This window comes from Leptinotarsa decemlineata, unplaced genomic scaffold (assembly GCF_025532065.1).
Source record: "Leptinotarsa decemlineata unplaced genomic scaffold, Ldec_3_MD MMD2_tig00000882_RagTag_RagTag, whole genome shotgun sequence".
NCBI lineage: Eukaryota > Metazoa > Arthropoda > Insecta > Coleoptera > Chrysomelidae > Leptinotarsa > Leptinotarsa decemlineata.
Window position 1 is genome coordinate 13,527,315 of NW_027412556.1, and position 22,352 is coordinate 13,549,666.

General features: G+C 34.1%; 1 protein-coding gene across 1 annotated transcript; it reads left to right on the forward strand.

The window, feature by feature from the left end:
* Window positions 1–9,197: 9,197 nt before the first annotated feature.
* Window positions 9,198–20,593, forward strand: LOC111509145 (uncharacterized). The gene is made up of 5 exons (XM_074175053.1): window positions 9,198–9,534; window positions 9,885–9,956; window positions 12,324–12,648; window positions 17,003–17,103; window positions 20,189–20,593. The coding sequence occupies exons 1-5, from the start codon at window positions 9,526–9,528 to the stop codon at window positions 20,519–20,521; spliced, it is 840 nt and encodes a 279-aa protein (XP_074031154.1). The 5' UTR covers window positions 9,198–9,525; the 3' UTR covers window positions 20,522–20,593.
* Window positions 20,594–22,352: the final 1,759 nt, after the last annotated feature.

Sequence of the window (22,352 nt, forward strand, 5' to 3'; positions counted from 1 at the left end):
TTATTTATTTATTTACGGCAATGCCTATTTTCTACAAGATAATTAACAAGTTCATACATATGTATTTAACAGTAATAAAAGCTAAGTTTAAGGAAAAAATATATAAAATAAAATAAAATAAAAAAATCGTAAAAATAATGAATTACAATCTTTTCACAGTTTTTTAAAATGTTTTCAAAGAAGAATTGAAAAATTCTAAATCTACATTGTATGTATTTGCATTTCTCAAAATTCTATCTACAGATTCATTCCGGCCATAGTTGGTGCGACAAAAGGGTACTTTGAATATATCCGAATTTCTTGTTCTCCTTGGATTCACATTTAAAGTTATAAGTTCGACAAGTTCCGGGAATTGATGCTACCATTGATTATTTTATGAATAAGTGTAAGGTCTGCTTCTAATCTTCTATGAGCCAAGTTGAGAATGTCCAATATAATTTTATAGTCATATTCACCAATATGATATCCCAGTTTATATGCAGAGTACCTTAAAAACTTATTTTGAACACTTTCAAGCATATCAATATACACATGATATGAAGGGCACCAAATTGTGGAATTGTATTTGATTATTGAACAATATATGATTTTTATTGAAGTGAGAGATAATTCATTTGCAGATCTAAGAATGACAGCTAATATTTTTAAAGCTCTAGAAGTAATATTTGCAATATGGGGTTTAAATGACATTTTTGGGTTGGGAATGATTCCTAAATCTCTGATCGTGTTTGTTGTTTTCAGCTCTGATTGATTGATTTTGTATGGCCAGTTAATGGGATTTTTGTTTCGGAAAAAAGTAAATTTTTGACATTTGTCTATGTTTAATTGCAGTAGATTTATATCACACCAGCGAACAAAGTTAGATAAATCGTACTGTAATAATTTTATATCAGTTGAGTCATGAATAACTTTAAACATCTTCAGTTCATCAGCAAACAAAAGAAATTCACTATAAAGAATAACATCTTTCAAGTCATTGACAAATAAGTTGAAAAGCAATGGCCCTAAATGAGAACCCTGTGGTACACCCGATGAAACTGTGATTGAGGAAGATACTGAGTTACCATATTTTACAAACTGTACTCTGCAGGCTAGATAATTTTCAATCCATTTCAGAATGTTTTCTTGAATACCCCAAACGTTTAGTTTATGCAACAACAAATTGTGGTTTTCTCGGTCAAATGCCTTTGAAAATTCTGTGTAAATAGAATCCACCTGGTGTCTATTTTCGAAGGTATTTATTATACAGTGTTGATAAATTAGCAGATTTGTGCTGGTAGATCTACCACTACTGAATCCATGTTGTTGATTAATGATTATATGTTTACAGTTCCATGTTTTTTTTTTGTAATTAGGCTGTCTAACAATTTGGGTAATTCTGATTGATTACAGACTGCTCGATAATTTTTTATATCATTATGTGATCCACTTTTATAAATAGGTTTCAAAAAACTGTTTTTCCAATAATCTGGAAAGATTGACGATTTCAAGGAAATATTGAATATCATGTGACTTGGTTTGACCAGGGCAAAAATACATTTTTTGATTAGGAATAGCGGAATTCCATCAGGACCTGGTGACAATTTCCCAGGTAACGACATGACTAAATTGACTATTTCTTTAATATCAACGCTATAACTACATACATCAACCGTCTTACTAAATTTATATTCTGGAATTTGGTTTCATCACTGTAGACTGATGAGAAATATTTTGCAAAAAAATTCACAATATCATCACTATTTTCACTGACAGAGTCATCATAATACATTTTAGATGGTACGGAGTGTGATTTTTTATTATTAATATAATTTCAGAAGCTTCTAGAATTATTGTTGATGTTATTCTCTATTTTATTTATGTATGCTTGATGCAAAGTTCCGCACTTATCTCTCAAATAACAAAATTCTTCATATTTATAAAAATTTCCATTTTTGTATTCTCTGTGAACCGATTTCTTCTTGAAAACTAATTTTTTCAGCACAGAATTGAACCATATTGGGAAAGTAGAAGCTTTATATTTTTTTAGTGGAACAAAGTACTCCAGAGCTGTATAGAGAATATTGTAAAAATTTTTAACTACAACATTTAAATCCTCATCCTTCAGTATTTCGGTATCCCAGTTGATACTTGCCAAGAAATCATTCGTGCCCATATAATCTCCATTTACAAAGTCATTAAAGTATTCATCATATTTTAGATATTCCTTCGTATCATTTTTTAAATCAAAACATACCGAAGAATGATGTAATGTATTTTGAAAAATTGGGTCCGATGGATTTTGAACAGACATATTTATGAATCTAAGTAAACTTTTCTTGAATTTTGAATATTATTGATTTGATAAATTATGGAAAATAAATGAATGTAATAAAGCTAGTGCAGGTGAGTTTACTGGACAATCAACATTCAGACCAAGCGCTCCATTAAACCAAAATGCGTCGGGTATATTATAGTCACCACAAAGGATAATCTTGTTAGTACAGTATTTTTCTAAAATATAATCAACGGTAGCAGTATGTTCCATATAAGTATTCACTACAGAAGAAGGAGGAATATATACACCACCGATAATGATTGTTGAAGCACCTATTGATAATTTAACATACAGATGTTCTATATTATCAAGAGATATGTCGATTAACTCAGTTAATAAAGATTCTCTGATGGCTATTAGTATTCCTCCTCCTCTTTTTTTTAACGCTATTTGTTTGGTCTCTATCTAATTCCATATATGTTAAAACCTTTTAAACCCAGTTCACTATCGGAAAAGTCTCTATTAAGCCATGTTTCTACTAAAATTATAATATCATAGTTTGAGCACATAACACTTTGTTGAAACTCTAATATTTTTGTTCTCATACCGCCGACATTTTGAAAATACACAGAAAACGGATTGGGTTTTACTTTTGTGCAGCCGATTCACTGATTTGAGGTACTCCATTCACATATCTTATTGTAACATTTCCTCCCCTCTGCTTTCTATCATCGACTTCTTTCTTCATCTTTTTTTCTTTTGATTTAATTAACTTGTTTGCATCTTCTACACTGGTAAAAATAACTTTCAACGCACGGTTTCCTTAACAGTATTCAAGTCTGAGTTGTAAGAATTACCTTCTGCTAGATTGAATATCATAACATTGTTCCTTCTTTTTTGTCTCTCGTATATTTCTTTATGACTGTTTCTTCGGAAAAAGATGTACATGTTTCTTTTTGAATTTTTGATTTCAGTTCTTCAACCTCAGAAAGCAACTCATCAATCTTCTTGGTCAAATTGGGTACTAATCTTACCCCGGTGAGACAATCATCACAATAAAACTTCAACAGCCGTTTTCCTTTTAAAGCCACGACCTTCAATTCAGATGCACTTAGATTCCAACATTCTGCATGCATTTTGCGTTCACAACCATCACAACTCAAGGGCAAGTCATTTCCGGTAATTCTGCATTTTAAACATTTCATGGTGTAGTTTGTTTCTAGAGATATTTACTGAGTCCTGACCTGTCACTTGTAGGGTGCTTTATTTCTATTTTATGGGCTGTTCAGGCACTTGAGATTCCAATATCACTTTCAGGTATTTTGCCTAATTGTAAACAGATGAGAAAGGGATTGTTTAGGATGGCTTAGTTCTAGTTTAACTATATGGATTTTAAATATTATTCAATTTTCATTAAACTCAAAACTTGAATTTGATGTTTCTCTTCATAAAGGTTTTCATGGTATTCTCACTGTTGTTTTGATATTGAATTTAAAATTTTCGAAGGTAAAGAAACCACAAAATTTTCACTTTATATCAGAGCTCCGGCGACACACGTGTGCACTTCTACCCACTACTATATTCAATGTTTATTGCATTTCTCATGACACCCATTCTAAAAATCTTATGCTCTGTACTGGTTTGCACAATTACCTCGCTAGCTGTTTGTTATATTCTTCTGGACACACGTAATTTGGGTTCTCTATAAACTGTTTTCTTCTAGTGCCTCTACACAGTAAAAAGTTTTTCTTTTAAAGAAGAGCATAGGTTGCTTTGAAATTTTTATCTCTATTGGAGAAACTATTACTTCATGCCAACAGCGCCATGTTCCACAATAGAAATCACACTTTTTTTAACGAAGAAATTAAATTTCTTGGCCTTTCAACAACATCATTCGTTTAATTATATTATTGCGAAGATGAACTATTTTGAATCAAAAAAATATAATATCATATCAAAATCTACCACCTATTTAAAGAGAACAATAAACTGTTTCAAATGGAGAGCAATATCAACTTGATCTGAAACCATATTATTTGTTTGAATTCAAAACTGTATTCTTTCAAATAACTCGTCTATAACAAGAGTTTTGTGAATCTATATACAAAACTATATTATGATCGACTGAAGATAACAGGAATTTTGCATAGAATGAACAGAATTTCTTTTAAAGAAGTATTTTATTCATTTCAGTTTGAAAAGAACTATTTTATTTGAACATAGATATTATTGGAAAAAATTTAAATTCAGTATTATGAGAAACTAACAATGTAGAACAGTGTTCGCGTACGCGCCAGTAAGTGTTTTGAAAGTGACGTTGGTGTGTTGTGATTTTAAGGAGGAAGTGTTTTATGTGTCTGTAGGTAGTGCGATTCTTTTCCGATTATTTTGTATCTACCATAATGGAACAGATTTTACAAGACTGGGGTCTTACACAGTTGGAAGATATTTTCATAAGTAAATATTATAATTTGATAAAATTGAGGTGTTTGGGTTACTTGAGAAAGAAACTCCGCTATATACTGCGTTGTATACCTATTTCCGAGGAGAAAATGGTAAATTTTGACAGCAACTCTTAATTTTGCCCTCATTTTGCGAAAAGTATATCAATGCTTCGTAATTTTTCGCACATGCATTATTACATTTGCCGAGCTCTGCAAGAGTGTATTAATTTGAACTGAAAAATCCTCGACGTTGATTCAAATTCGCCAATCTCTTGGTTTGAACATATATTTATCTTGTTTTAAATAAGTGTATTTTCTCTAAATAAAATTCTATTTTCTCTTAGACCGAATTCATTTTTTATTGAACGAGAGAGTTTCGACAATAAATTATAATACAAAAAATACCAAAATAGGTACCGGTAGGTGTGAAAAGCACCTACATATGACAGCTACTTTCTGATTTCAACATGTAAATGTTTGTTGAATTCCGAAATGTCTTTGCTTTCTGTATTAATTCCTTCAGAAATGTTTTTATGTTACTCATTGGGAACAAATTGAATTTCCCCTTCTCAGCTTGGAATTATTTATTATATTTCCTTTAGGAATGTATGAAATAGGTAGAAATATTACCAAACTCACTAGAGGAGAAATCAAAATTTCCAAAAACAAGAAAACAGTGAATGTTTTTATAGTTTCATAGTTTTACCTTTTTAGATATTTGAAATAGTGGCTAACGATGATGTGCTGATTTGTTCTTCCATTTCAGAATCCAAGTGATATCCCGGCAATTATGGATAAACAAAAGCAGAATGCAGAACTTGATAGACGATAGTAATTTTTTTAATGTTATTCACCAGAATGGCATCTAGTTTTTAAAACTTTATTTGTGTTAAATTACTAATAAATTAATTCATTTTGTTGTCTTCGATTTTATTTTATTTGTTAATTTGTCAAGAATATGTCACTTTTTTTATATATGTTTTCGGATTGAATATCTATTTCTGTTATTTGTATAACTGTATGATCTCTCAATAGTGTGCGGTTGGAATATGACATTTGAGCAAAGATTAGCAAAAAAATTTAGTTCTCTATTGAGTTTTGTTTTTTATCATATGCTTTTTCAGTATAATATTTATGATTTGCAACTGCTTCAAATAAACCAATCATAATATATAATATATTATTTAATTTTTTCCCATACTACTTACAGCTGTTCATATTACAGATGAGATATTTTGGATTCAAGTAACGAAAGACATCCGTATGAGAGGGACAGTTTATAAACAGAAGCATACGTTCATCTTTGATGAAGTAAATCAGTTTATTTGTTTTATACAAATAAAAGCGTCGGAATGAAAAATGGAAAACAATTAATTTCTCCTACGGAGATATTTAAATAGTGTTCCAAGTTAACATATCATTCTTTCAAAACCCAAAAAAGTTTTGCTTCGAGATTAATTTTGCTCCCACTAAAGAATGCATACTTACTTCTCTTGAGCTAATGTGATGATTTCTATTGAAATGTATGCACAATCTTGGTGGAATATTTTTTTTTACTTGAAAGAAGCGTTCATTCAGTCCATTTGAATGAATGATTCAAATTCAACGTGAGAGAATATATTTCTCAGTTTATAAAAATATTTCTTCATGAATATAGGAGAACAAGATTTCTTTAAATCGAGATAATAATTTTTACTGTGTAGTGCCTCACTAACATCCACATAAAATTTGTTGCATTGCTTGCAGTTAAGGTCTCCGTTATACAGTCCTATTTTGTTCAGGTGTCCTCTTTATAGACAGTATCCAGTGAGTAGCCCTGTAATTTTTCTGAACCGATCGCTGCTTTGTTGAAGCAGTTTTTTGGTTCTCCTCACGGGCAACTTTCCAATATGGTTCCACACTCAGTTCGGGGTCCATATATTTAGTGTGCCGTGTCTGGCACACTCGTCAGCATTTTCCTTGCCTGCGATGCCAGAATAGTATAGTCAATCTATTTCTGTGCACCAGTTTTCTCAGTTCCTGACGAAATTCCCAGGCTAGTCTGAATGTCACTTTTGGGTACTTCAGTGACTCAAGTGCAGCCTGTCCGTCTATCCTCTCATTTCGTTGAGACCTCAAATTATTGTCCTTTGCATACACTTCAGCATGAAAAATTCACCGAAGTATTCCAGGTTCGGTTTTGTACCCGGCTGAATAACAGGTGTTCCTGCTGAGCATGTTTTCAGGATACATATTCATTCCCCACTGTTCACGGTTGAAAATTTCATCTTCTGGTGTTATGCGGTCTGAGAACATTTCTGTTTTGCCCAATACCAATTAACTTGGTGACTTTTAGTCTAAATTGGCCCACCCTTGCTTCTCCCAAGAGTGACTCCTATGCAGGAGTGCATCAGACCCTAAATGCATATGCATTAACACGGTGTGGATCTAATAGATGTTGGTCCCAGGTCAGCATGAGATCTAGTATCACTCCCAGGTATTTGACTTCCCCGACAAATTTATCTCTTCACCTTTAAAAATTTACAATTTTCTGATCAAGGACTTTCGTTGTACAACTTTCCCGTAAATACATTTGGGGCACAATCCCAATAGTTGTTGCATCGAGAGGCCAATTCGTTTTTCTGATTGGAAGATCTCTTGGTAGATTTTATCTGTACTCTACCCGCTTCGTCAACATTTCTGTGTGAGTACTTTCTGCACGATATTTTTTTGTACATCATCCTCATAAAATTTTAGGAAAATAATCTGGTAGATAGATTTTTTTCACTCTTACTAAAGACTCAATTGGGCCTCTGTTACTCCACTACTGTATAAGATACAGCTGGTGCAAGAATTGAAGCCACACGACCTCCCACAATGTCTAATATTTGGTGAATGGGCGCTGGTAAAGTTGGAGGTAGATCCAAATTTTCATCGAAAAATTGTGTTCAGCGACGAGGCTCATTTCTGGTTGAAAGGAAACGTTAACAAGCAAAATTGGCGCATCTGGAGTGAAGACCAGCCACAAGCATTGCAAGAGCTACCGATGCATCCCGAAAAAGTCACTGTTTGGTGTGGATTATGGGTCGGTGGCATCATCGGGCCGTACTTATTCAAAGACAACAATGGCCGGAACGTTACTGTGAATGGCGAGCGCTACCGTGTGATGATTGAAGACTTTTTGTTGCCCAAAATGGAAGAATTTGACATGCCTGATATGTGGTTTCAACAAGACAGTGCCACATGCCACACGCCATGCGAAACAATGGCCCAATTAAGAGCCGCCTTTTGTGAACAGTTTATCTCACGTTGGGGTCCCGTCAATTGGCCGCCTAGATCGTGTGATTTAACGCCTTTGGATTATTTCTTGTGGGGTCATGTCATGGCTAATGTCTACATGATAAACCAGTAACCACTGACGTTCTGGAAGCCAATATTGAAGCATTTATACGTAAAATAACGGGCGATATGTTAGAGAGAGTGTGCCAAAATTAGACCTTGCGCATGGGCCATCTAAAGCGGAGCCGAGGACAACATTTGTATGAAATCATCTTCAAACATTACAACATTACAACACAACAACATTACAAACAACAACTTCAAACATTGTTCTATCGATTCCAATAGAGATTTCATCAATTTTTTCAAATTTTTTGTATTGTTTTGAAAATCAAATACTATACCTCTTAAAAAATCACCCATTAATTGGATGATATTGTTATCCAACATGTCCATCATTTGCTCACAAAAGTAAGTTTTTTTATCGAAATCGTCTTCCATGAGCTCCTAAGTAGGTATCATTTTATAGGGATGCATTTTATTTTCTTTTAATATGTTTACTATCGATGTGTGGCTAACATTGAATGTAGTGGGTGTCTGTCTACTCGATGTATGTGGGGTTTTCTCAAACTCAAGCATCACATCCAATTTGAGTTCATCACTCCATTGGCAGCTGCTTTTTTCAGCTGCCCCACATGACCAAGCTCGCGCAACTGCTTTTCAATTTTACTTATTGTTCCTTGAGATATGGGCGGTAAATTCGAAAATTCCTCATGAAATAGGTGAGATGCTTCCTGTTGTGTTTGGGTTTTATCTCCGTAACCAATCATTTGTAAAACTGTTAATTTATGCATTTCCGTTAATCTAACCATTTGTCAGATTTCACGTTAACGAACTCCAAACTTAAATTGAAATACTGACAGCTAGTACTGTAACATACAAAACAAGTTGACGAAACGTTTTAAACTGACCTTGTCACGGAAACTATTTACAGTTTTTTAAAGGATACCATCTAAAAAGAACATTACTATGGTTTTTGCTCACTTTCCTATTATCAATACATCAACATGAAATGAGTTTTCAGTATATTGCAATAAGTTCTGAGAGTATTTCATCGAATGTCGGTAACCACATGATTTTAATTTATTTTTATCTTAATTGTTCCACTAAACTTGAAAGCGATAACATTTTTTAATAGAGAATGAGGAGACTTTTCAAACGATATATCACAAGCTTTGCAATTAACATTGTGAATGAATATTGATGTATCACATTTTTTCTTTGTCATTTAAGGCAGAATGTTACAACATGTTATAGACTGATCTTTTACAAGTATTACCCAATCGGGACTAATTGATATGACTGAATTGTATGAAATAACCCTCATCATAGTCGAAACTAATGCAGCTGATACACTCGACGAAGCAAAACATTTGGCATGTAACCAATTTGATAAAGGCTATGAACTGATTTTGGTTATGGTTTTTATCAGAAGCAGCTAATCGTGTATAAATTGACAGTAACTAGGAAACTTTTATCAGTGTACTTGGTGCATTTACATCAAAAATGAAAACAGTAGGTATTCAGTGATTTTGTTTGCTCTTTTTCTTTCTTTGGAAGATTCCCACTTTTTTTGTATAAAGATGGAGAAGTAGAAAACGTAAACCATTCTTTTCCAAAAATGAATTAAAGGAATTCATATACGACTCATCAATTTGATTTTTTGATTATCGACGCGTGTTTGAAAAAATGATAAATAATGAGAGTGGAAAAGAACAATCAACATCAATTATTGATTTTCCATCAACATTATCGTTGTTGTAGATTGAATTTTAATGAATCTTTTCAAAATAACTAGTTAAGACCCAGTGCATGGAAATCACAGAATTGTTTTTTGAAAATTTCATATTTTTTACTTCTTTCAGATAACATTTGTGGCTTCAGTTCTAATTGGATTAGCTGTAGCTGGTCATCATGGAGGAGGAGCAGGAGGACATGTGAGTTGAATGAAAAATATTCCCATTTTGACTACTGTGGTTTCCTGATTTGATGAATCTCTGATAACTGCCTCTCTCTACTTCAATTTCTAGCCGAATAGTTTACTTTTTTCAATTAATTATTAACACGCTTTTATTAGCTTCACCTGTATTCATCTGTATTTGACAGAATTATCGATATTATTGCTTGGTCTATTCGCGGGCAAATGGCGGTGTACATAAGTACATAACCTCCTTGATATAATTCGAACTCACTTTACATGTATTTCTTCATTTGAAAAAAGTATTTTTTTATTAACACGCCCGCCTGTTGCCTTACTTGTAACCCTCCTTTGCGCGCCTGTTGCCTTTGGCTTGGTAGCTGATTTTCAGGCTCCCTCTTTGGAGTCGAAAAATATCAATTGTCATTTTTCTGAACAATATACCTACGGCTCATTGATCCCAAAGTTTAGATAAAATAAATATAGTTTCAAAAGACTAAAAACGCGCTTTTATAGCATACGAAACTGAAAAATGAAAAATAAATATACTCAGTTTAAAAAACTAAAAAACACGCTCTTAAAGAATATTGAACTAAAAAGTTAAAAATATATTTTTTCAAATAAGCTCACTTTTTTCACAATAATACTAATATTTTTTGTTCGTTACTGTTTTAAGCTTATTTAAAAAATATTTTTAACTTTTCAGTTCGATGTTCTTTGAAATCGTGTTTTTTAGTTTTTCAAACTATATTTATTTACTTTGAAAGATTAACTTTATCAGTCTAACGTGATTCATGTACCAGTGGAATTGGAAACTTGGTATTTGAAATTAGTTGTTGAACGTTATTACATACTAAAGGAGATAACTCAGGATGTATAAACTTCTGAAGAAGCTAGCCACTCGGACCAGGAATAAATTCCAAAAATTGGCGGCCTTCAAACACGAAAAATAGTGATCCCTATTACCATTGAGAGTATTATCAGCCAGAAAAGAGAAATATTAGTATCTACATTATTCAACTGAAAGATAAAATATAGATCACTATCAAAGTGAGAGTTTAGTTTGCTTTATGAGATGGAATGGGCTAAAACTTCTTCGCTGGAGTATAGACACGCCTGAAACACATCAACAGCTTTCCATCACTTTGTCATTCTTAGACGTATTGGTGAAGTGGATATCTGTAACCGAAAACCCACTCACACGGGACACTATCTGAACACCAAGAATACAACCACCATCAATCGACTGAGAGAGGAATCATCAAGCCGTGCTTTCGATTTCTTTAATACGAAGGAAGGCCTCGAGAAGGAACTAGACATCATCAAAAATGATCCTCAACGGAATGGCTACTCCAAAGCGATGGTGAAACAGACTTTGGCTAAAACACAGCAGGAACCCCGCAAGGAAGTGAAACCGTCACAACCAGTGCTTGCTCTTTCCTACATCAGAAGATTATCGGAAAGGATAAGAGTAATTGGATCCAAGTACAACATCAGAACCTGCTTCAGATCCAGAAACACTATCCGTAACAGCCTCACCAAAAACCAGGCCACCAAACGCGGACTGCGATTCCAAGGATTGCCTTTACCGGATACCCTGTGAGTGCGGAAAATCCTATATCAGTAAAACTAAGGGGCCATTGAATGTTCGCATTGCCGAGCACGAGAAACACACTCAGCGAGGGGAAAGCAGCAAATCAGGAATAGCAGAGCATGTTTGGGTCCATCAACATAACATCGAGTGGTCCCAAGCTGATATCATACACAAAGAGGACATTGGTTTAGGAGGAAATTCAAAGAAGCCGCATATGTTGTCTAACAATGTATTCAGCCAGGCTAGCGTAGAGATACGCAACATATGGAAACCCATAATCAAGCGAAAAATGGCCAACTCCCGTCATACGGTTATCTCTCAGTAAACCGGTGAAGCGGAAAAAATGGAAAGCGGGGATAAGTGAAAGTACTCGAATTATCCATAAATAGTTATCTCTCGGAGGAATTGGTCCATTCATCACCCGAAGACAATTGTGGATACTAACAATCGAAACGTCGTGAAGTAACTTGGCTTGGAATCTCTTAACTTCTTATTATTTTTAATTTTTGTTCAATTATTCTATTTTTGCTTGTATTTTATTTCTCTGTTATTTCATTTCAGGTTTTTTGCTCAAAATGATTGTTATTTTCAGCTATTCTTTTTCATTCTTTTTTTTATTAGTTCCTTCAGGAATTTCAAATCATTTTATATAATATCAGACAATGGAAGTCCGAACTAATGAAATACGCCTGAAGGAGCTATTGTATAGCGAAACACGTGTTGTCTTTTTGTTAAACTCTCACAATGAAGTGTTTTTTGAATTCGTGTACTTTATCAAATTTTGTCTTCCAGGACAATGCTCATTATAAATTCGAATATGGAGTCCATGACCCCCACACCCACGATCACAAATCCCATCACGAGCACAGAGACGGAAAACACGTTACCGGAGGGTACACTCTGAAGGAAGCCGACGGTACCCACAGGATTGTAAAGTACAAATCAGGACCCCACAAAGGATTCGAGGCTGTAGTAGAAAGAAGAGGGCACGCTCAGCATCCCGCCCATTATGGCAAACATGGAAAACATGGACAAGAACACGGTGGAAAGGGAGGCACCAGTTACATTGGAGTAACCCACTGGAGCAATCAAGGAAGTGATGGACACGGACATGCAGATGGTGGACATGGACATGGAAATGGCGGACACGGAGATGGTGGTCATGGTCATGGTGGAGACGGACATAGTGGTCATGGGCATGGACATAGTGGTGATAGCGGACATGGGCATGGTGGTCATTAAATATTGATATCAAAGTCATATTCAATTTGTTGAAATAAGATATAAAAAATAAGCAGACTTTCACTTTTTCCATTTCATCCATCACCTACCTATTTTATAAATTTACAAACAACTATTGGAGCAGTAAGAGTCATTTTCCATAACTTGACTTCCGCGAGATAACATAACCTGTAATGGCCATTTAAATATCAATAGAACTGAAATAGGCAGAACTGTAAATTTGAAAGGTTGTCGTATTACGTGGATAATAAGTTCCCTGGAAAAAGGGAAGTAGATAGTCGTTTGGCAGGTTTGCAAATCAAGAAGCGCGTAATGGTGAGTTACCACAGAAATGGGAGGAAATCTTTCAGTAGAATCATCAATGAAATATTTGCCAAAAAAATATATAATGGCATGCGAAGCTTTAAAATAGTCGGAGTCACAATTAATGTGGATCATTAATGAAACGAATTGCTTTTATTCGTATATGTGAAGTAAAGAAATTTCGAAGTATGTTCCCAGTTCTATATCCCAGATCCAAAATGGTCAGTAAAAGGTAAGGCAACATACAAGCAAAAATTTTGCAGAATCGGAAATTTACAAATACCGAATAACTCAGTCAAAAATAATTTGAAGAGCGACAAATTATGAACCAAATAGATGTGAATGTGAAATGTAAACAAATGTAAACAAAATCTCCTGAAACAGCTGTTTAAAAATCACATCAAAATAATAATTATTACTGATTTTTATACATTCAACTCAGGAGCTTGTCTCCTCGCATATTAAGTTACTTGTCTCCGAGTGCTCAGTGTTACTAAGTAAAGATCAAAAAATAGTTACTTACTTTGGGGATCCTAATTTACTCGTAGTTACTAACGTGTTTCGCTGCTTTTATAACCACCTGATGTTTTCCAAGAGGAGTGGAAAAGTTGTGTGCAGAAAAAGAGGATGTCTGCCGAACCAATCAGCTCTGTCTCTTTTGTGCTAACATTGGTATATTCTGAACCGCAACAGATATGGAGACAATTAGATGAGAAAAAAAGTAACTACCATGTAGAACAGTACAATGGTCAAACGAAATTTGCAGGGACTCTTGTCCTTCTCAAGTTATAAAGTTATACAGAGAACACTAGAGAAGCTGTTTTTGTTTTTTTTCAACGAATATAATGGGTATTTCAGAAAACATGAAGAAAGGGAAAATGAAATTTTCATTATATACGAAAAGTACTATAACGATGTAACAGTAAATCTTTAATGAAATGTTTCCTGTCAACACGGCCACCATCAACCTTTTTTTTCACTGTGGAAAATAGACAAAAGTGTGTTTTTATAGTGTATCCAGTAAATATGAATTTCCACAAAATAAACAAGTCATCAAATAAAGAAGTAGAAAACCTTTTTTTAATGTGGACCTGTCTCTTTTATTACAAATATTGATAAAGCGATAGAATCAGAATTAACTAGAAAATGGGTTGTTACTGGACATGTGAAAAACCAAAAGAACTAACGAACCGAAAAATTTTCTAAAATCTACTACAAATATTCTGAAAAAGAGCAGATACAAATGATATAGGATACGCAAAGTTCATCATATTAATGGAAGGGATTACGAAAATAGAGAGTACGATTTGCGAAGTGGTTAGGATGTAGGATAAGGGAAGTTATAAATATTTGTAGAAGATAATTTTGACGGGCGAATAAAAATTCACCAACAATGGTTGGTTTAACAGAAACATACAGAATAATACAAATGAACATTTACATTGAGAAATCAATTTCCAAAAAAGGTTGGGGATAAATGTATGGTTTGTAATTTTCGTAACAAACATACTAGGTCCTTTTTTTCACGATGATCATTTGAATAGTGAAATGTATCTGATTTTTTTATCCAATGAGGTTGATGGCTACTTGGATAAATTGCCACTGAACATCAGCCGTGAAATATAATATTTTCAACAAGACGGTGCCCCTTCCCATAATAGAGCAAAAGTAAAGGTACATTTAGATTCAATATTCCCAACAAAGTGTATTGAAAACGATGGACGATTGTCCGACCAGTTCGATTCCCAGATATTATTCCTTAAGATTTTTTTTCTTAGGATACATGAAGGATGAAGTTTTTTTTGATAGCTACTACAGATATCGACCATCTCAAACAAAAAATAAGAGATGCATGTAATAGCATTACAACCATCAGACAACTCATGTGCATTCAACAAAGAGGTCATCAATCTGAGTATTTCACATAGTTTATCATGTAAAATTCATTATTTTCTGTATTGGTTTTTTTCTCAAAAATTCATTATAAAATTCCTAATTTTTCTGTTTAATTGTTGTCACTGATGATTCTACTTGAATGAAACGCTATAAAAATATTAAGTATGAATTTATCGCTTCATCAATATTTGTAAGAGACAGGTCCGTTTTTGAAAAAAAAGTTTATGGAGGCCGTGTTTCCAATCCATTTTCTTGGAAATATTTCATCTAAATGTTCCCTTACTATTGCTGCATTACGCGGAGGAGCGCCGTCCTATTGAAAATATTGTATTTCATGGCAGATATTCAGTGGAAATTCATCTAAGTAGCCATCGAATTCATTGAATTGAAAATGAAGATGATCATCGTAAAAGAAAGGGCCAAGGATGTTTGTTCCCACAATTCCCAACCAAACATTTATTCCGAACCTTTCTTGGAAATTGGTTTCCCTATGTAAATGTTCATTTGTATTATTCCACCTATAATATATATTTTTGTTAAACCAACCATTGTTAGTGAATTTTGATTCGTCCGTCCATATTATTTTTTTACAAATATTTCCATATTTCTACGTCTTAACCACTTCGCAAATTGTACTCTCCTTCCGTAATCCCTTTCATTGAGGTTATGAACTTTGCATGTCATGTAGCATTTATATTTGTTCTTCTTCACAATAGTTCTGTTGGATTTTACAGAAATCCCCATTTCGTAAACAATTTCTCTTAAAGAAAAATCTTGATTAGCAATAATTATTTATTATTTATCAATACAGCAAAGATGTTTTTCACTGTACGGATCAGGCCTGTGGTCTCAAATTCCAAAAGAAATTTCACGACTATAGAGTTCGATATGTTTCTTTTTCGGGAATTATTTAATTACTGAATCTAGTTTTTGGTTAGACCTCTTATAAAATAATAGATACGAATCTCATCGTTGCCTTAAACATTGTAGCGGAAATTGGGTACCCCATCACTAGTGAATTTTTAATTTTATAAAATACTTATCCCTCAGACCAATTGATATTTCTTATACCGAAAAAATATTTTTCAATAATTTCGCCCTGTCTGATTGGTCACAGGACTTTTCCTTTTTTGGAGTGAACTTTCTAGTTTAACCTTCTTTGTACACCTGCAGATTATAAGCTGACTACCCATCTCCATAAAAACTATATATTTAAATTATATATTTAACCAAACACTATTATGTCACACTCTGTTTGAAGAAGTTTGCTCAGAGTACGTATTATCAAAAAACTATTTGAAATGTTTGAAATTCAATGAATATTACTTTTTCACCAGGTGTGTTAGATAAGTGAAAGACATGAAATGGAATAACTTTCTGAATGTGTATTGAACTCATATAATGTTAAAAAACTCGCACCTAATATCTAATTACTCACAAATGCAAACAACAAAATTGAAGTGATGTATATCACAATCAAGTTCGAGTCTTGCGAGGTGAATTTGACCAGTAGAGCAAAACAAGCAGCTTGCAAAACTAACTGAATCAATTTTGGCAATAGTTTTTATCAAATTGGTCTTAAAAGTTAATGGTATATAAAGTAGGACCAAGAAATTTCTATCAGTATCAATTCTTGCCAGCCAATTGAATCACCGTTCTCATCAAATATGAAAACTGTAAGTTTTCTTATGAATATATGGGGATTTTTTAATCATAATTTCGATAATTTTCTATATTGTACCTGCATGTTATTCTAGAGACAAAAACCCTCATTACCAATGTGTTGAGATTTGGGAAAATATACCTATCTTTTTAAACTTCTATTGCCACTGGCATTGGTCAAAAATATAAGTAATTAGTTTCTCGAAAATAAATCATTCAAATTGAAATACAAAATATTTCATATAATAAAAAATAATCCATCTTCATCGTGCTGATTTCAGTCGAGTATTTTTTTAATATATACTTTCGTTAACATATCAAACCGAAAATGTTAGGTACAAAACTATCTATATACGATGAAAGATCACAAATATTTATTACTCATAATAATTTTATTCTACAGATCATCTTATTTACCTCAATTCTTGTTGGAATTGCCGTTGCAGGTCATCATGGTGGAGGAGGACATGTAAGTTTGAGTTTGATGAAAATATTAGATAATAATAACAATGAAACTGTTGTTATTCCGTAGTTTGGAATGAGATGGAAGTTTCCAAAATAGTAGCAAAAACATATTTCTTTTTATAAATTAACAAAGTTCTCAACACTTCTACAATTCTAACAGAGAGAATTTTCAAGTGTTTTTCATCCAGGAAAATTTTTGAGTTTATAAATATGCCAAAGTGGCCATCGATGTAAATCCAAGAAAAGGTAAAAAGAAAGTGTTTTGATAATCATTAGTTAATATTTTTTCTTGAAGAAGTTGATAATTTCAGTGAAATCAGAGTCTCCCATATACTTGCCAGAAATCCAATTTGAGCCTTGGTGAAATATAGCAGCAAAGATTGTCACTTTTCCTATAATGTCCTGTTCAAATATATAATTGAGATAAATATTGAAAATGATAGGTCCTAAGACTGTTCCTTGTGGCACTCTAGTTTCTATCGATTCTGGATCATTCATTATGCTTTCTACTACTCCATCTTGATATGAAAGAAAAAGCCATATCGAATGATTTTACAAAGTAAATATACAAGGTGTTCCTTAAACACATGCTGATATTTAAGGAGGTAATTCTTAAACCCATTTTAAGGAAAAAACGTCCTATGGACGTATGTCACAAACGTCTTAACTTTTGAGATACAGAGTGGCAAAGTTTTCAAAAATAATCAGTTTTTTAATAATAACTGAGATCATTTTGTAGACATCTTTGGCATATTTGGTACATATGTTCCATGTCTCAAGGCGCATTTTCCCTGTCAGTGGCGTACGTACGAGTTTTGAATTGTATGTTTTTGGCGAAAAAAATACTACGCCACTGCTTTATCTTGAATTAAAAATTATTTTTAAAATCTCCATACATTTTTGAGCACATTTGATTTGCTGGGTTTTCTTTGTCCGACGCATGGTTTTTGTTCAAAAAATTAAAAATCGCTTTACTTAAGGATAAATTCCTTAAAAATCTGATGCGGTATCGTACATCGACTGAAAGCAAACTAAGAGATCAGATTTGTTGCAAAATAATTGAGGATCTAAAAGGTATTTGTTTGTTGTCAGATGCACTGTTCTCAATTAAAATTACGTCATAACGCAGCACCGCTTAATAATTTTTGAAAACATAAATTTAGTTATCCTGGAATAAATGACGTGTGGCAGAATTTATTTACTGCACCTCTTGGAAATATGGAGTTTGTCGATATGTGATTTCTTTTAAAGATTAAAAGCAGAAAAAACAGCGTACCCACCATAGCAATAAAAAACGAATTCTCTGTATGTACAAACGTCAGTAGCTAATATTGATGTTGGTTTAAAGTAAGGTGTTGGTGTTAAAAACTGTCAAGCGCGTTTTGATTGATTTTGAAGTGTTATTGAAGTTATTTTGGTAGTGTGCTGTTTTTCTGAATATCAGTAAATATGGTAAATTATACGAATGCGGAAATGGCGCAAATGCATTACGTATATGGCCTTGCCGATGGTAATGCAACAGAAGCCAGGCGCATTTACCAGATAGCCGAACCTTTTCAAATATTCATCGTCGACTTGGGGAAACTGGTAATTTCAAGAAAGGGACTCTGGAAAGTAGACCTCGCTTAGTAAGAACTCCTGAAATTGAGGTAGCGGTGCTGCAAGAAATTGAGGAACATCCTGAGACGAGTACGAGGAAGATCGCTAGAACTCTGGATATTTGTCATCAAATTGTTTGGCGTATTTTGGTTGATTTTTTACTATACCCACACCATATTTCAAGAGTGCAGGCATTACTCCCCAGAGATTTTCCACAGCGTGTGAACTTCAATCAGTGGTATCTACAAAGTATTGCACTAAATCCGCAGTTTGAGACACAAATTCTGTTCACAGACGAAGCAAATTTTTCTCGGAATGCCATTCAAAATTTCCCCATGCAATAACCGAAACCCATTCCAACACCAATTTTCGGTTAATGTATGGGCAGGAATTATAGGATCATCTAATAGGCCTATTTTTTCTACCAGGACGCCTTGATGGTCGTTCTTATTTACACTTTCTCGAAGAAGACTTACCTGGGTTATTGAAAGATGTGCCACTTACTTTAAGGAATCGAATATGGTACATGCACGATGGCGCCCCTGCTCATTTCAGTGTAATTGTCCGAAACCATTTAAATACAGTTTATCCTAATTGTTGGATAGGTCGCGGAGGACCTCAGCAATGGCCAACAAGATCCCCCGATCTCAACAGTTTAGATTTTTTTTAAGGGGTCACCTTAAAACTCTTGTGTATAAAACTCCCGTTAATACTTTAGAAGATTTAAGAGAGCGAATAGTTGCCTCGTGTGAAACTATACGAAATACGCCGGGAATATTTGAACGGGTGCGTAATTCCATGCGTAGAAGGGCGGAAGCATGCATACTAAGTGCAGGTGGCCACTTCCAACAATTTTTATAATCAGTTTTGATATTATTACTAATTAACAAATTTGTGCTGTTCGTTTAGACTTACTGTCACAAAATAAAATAAAACTCGTTTTTGTGAAAAATTTATTTTTTTTGCAGATTATGTTTTCAAATATTATTAGGGAATTGGTAATGCGTTATGAAGCAATTTTCAGATTCTCATTCATTTTAGAATTGATCTAATTTCTTAATTTGCTTTCTGTCGATTTTTATTTTTTTGAGTGAAAATCATGCGTCGGACAAAGAAATACCAAGAGATCAAATTTTCTCAAAAATAAATGAGGATTTTAAAAATGATTTTATTTTGAAAAGAAAGCATTGGCGTAGTACTTTTTCCCCAAAAATATTCAATGCGATTCAAATCCAATATGAATCGTTACTTTCGCACAGGCACCGCTTTTAGAGCGCCTGAAGGATTGTCCTGTGGTGTTTGTGTTTTATCCTTACAAAAACACTCAAGATATCTTTCCTGGATATCCTACAAATGTCCCTCTCAAGGCCTCACAGTAGAGTAACATGAAAAAGGAGTATCTACATTGAATTTGCATAGTTAGATTACGACTTCTTATATTCAGAGTTAACTTTATACTGCCAAATACCTCTAATTTTCTAAAATTTCAGGACAACGCACATTACAAATTTGAATATGGTGTTCATGATCCCCACACTCATGATCACAAATCCCAACATGAGCACAGGCACGGAAAACATGCTACTGGTGGATATACCCTGAAGGAAGCCGATGGGACACACAGGATTGTCAAGTACACGTCCGATCCTCACAAAGGATTCGAGGCTGTGGTAGAACGAGTAGGACATGCCCAACATCCTGCCCATTATGGTAAACATGGACATGGACACGGAGGACAAGGAGGCACCAGCTACGTTGGGGTTACCCACTGGAGTAACCAAGGAAGCGATGGACATGGGCATGGGCACGGACATGGGCATTAGTTACGAAAACTATAGAATACCAAAAAAATAAATATTGAAATAATACATTGTTGACTATATTTTGTTTTTCTGGCTGCGGTCATTAAACTACCTAGGTACTTTCCATAAACATAATGTAGTATCATAAAGCTCACACATTCATAAACATGCATTCATAAACATGCTCGAAATAAACTATAATTATTCTGACAGTTATGGTATATATATATATATGAAATATATACCTACTATGCTTAGCCAGTTCAAGTGAACTGATTGGGATCATCAAAGAGAAAGTCAAAATGCTCAAAAAGTGCAAAAGCTTTGGTTACAATTATTATTATGATGAATTCATCAATCAAATACTTGGAAACGCGCATTCTTCCTATTTTCGAAGCATTAAACACAAACCAATGAGTAGATCATCTCAAAAAATTATAGGCGCTTGGTATTAACAGAAAAAATACTAAAAGAATTCAAGGTAGAATGATCCTGGATGGTGAATCTTATAAAAATCACAAATAATTGTCAATTCTTCTGGTAGCCATTTTCGTGAACTGGATATAGTATCACTACATTGAGTTTTCTTAGAATTTCAATAGGAAAAGAACTAAGTGGCATCATCAATAAGGTAATTTCATAAGGAACTCATTTATGTAACTGCTCCATACTTTTTATTTTGGCGACAACAATTATATCAAGCAAAAACACCCTGAAATGAAATAACAGATAAATAGAATACAGGTAAAAATAGAACAATTAACGTATTCCAAAAACACTTTATTGTGAGATTTTCACTAAATTGTTTTACAAAAACGCAACACGTGTTTCGCCATACAATGGCTTCATCTGGCGTGTCTTTCAACGTTGAAAGACACGCCAGATGAAGCCATTGTATGGCGAAACACGTGTTGCGTTTTTGTAAAACAATTTAGTGAAAATCTCACAATAAAGTGTTTTTGGAATACGTTAGTTATGGATTTTCATCAAGTATCGGCCGATTCCATCATATATTAGAACAATTAAACAATTGTTATTATCCACAATCGTCTTCGGGTGGTGACTGAACTAATTCCTCCGAGAGATGACTATTTATGGGTTACTCAAGTACTTTCACTTATCTCCGCTTTCTTTTTGTCGCTTCACCGGTTTAGCGGGAGATGACCGTTTGGCAGGAGTTAACCATTTTTTGCTTGATTAGGAGTTTCCATATGTTGCCTATCTCTACGCTAGCTTGGCTGAATACATTGTTGGACAACATGTATGCGGCTTTTTTTTAATTTCCTCCTAAACCAATGTTCCTCCTTGTGTATGGTCTCATCTTGGGACCACTCAATGTTATGTTGATGGGTCCAAACATGCTCTGCTATTTCTGATTTGCTGGTTTACCCTCGCTGTGTGTGTCTCTTGTGCTCGGCAATTCGAACTTTCATTGGCCTCTTAGTTTCACCGATATAGGACTTTCCGCACTCATAGGGTATCCGGTAAATGTAATTCTTGGAATCGCAGTCTGCGTTTGGTGGTTTTCGTGAGGCTGCTAGGGATAGTGTTTCCGAGTCTGAAGCAGGTTCTGTTTTTGTACTTGGACCCGATTCTTCTTATCCTTTTCGAGAATCCTCTTATGTAGGGAAGTGCAAGCACTGGTTGTGACGGCTTTTCTTCCTTGCGGGGCTCCTGCTGTCTTTTAGCCAAAGTCAGTTCCACCGTCGCTTTGGAGTAGCCATTCCGTTAAAGATCATTTTTGTTGATGTCTAGTTCCTTCTCGAAACCTTCCTTCGTATTACAGAGTTCGAAAGCAAGGTCTAATAGAGTCTTGATGATTCCTCTTTTAGTCGATTGATGGTGGTTGGAT

Coding starts and splice junctions, on each gene's coding strand:
- LOC111509145 (XM_074175053.1), top strand. Junction 9,957..12,323: donor GAGGAGGAGCAGGAGGACAT/GTGAGTTGAATG, acceptor TTTGTCTTCCAG/GACAATGCTCATTATAAATT. Junction 12,649..17,002: donor TGATGGACACGGACATGCAG/ATGGTGGACATG, acceptor ATGAAAGATCAC/AAATATTTATTACTCATAAT.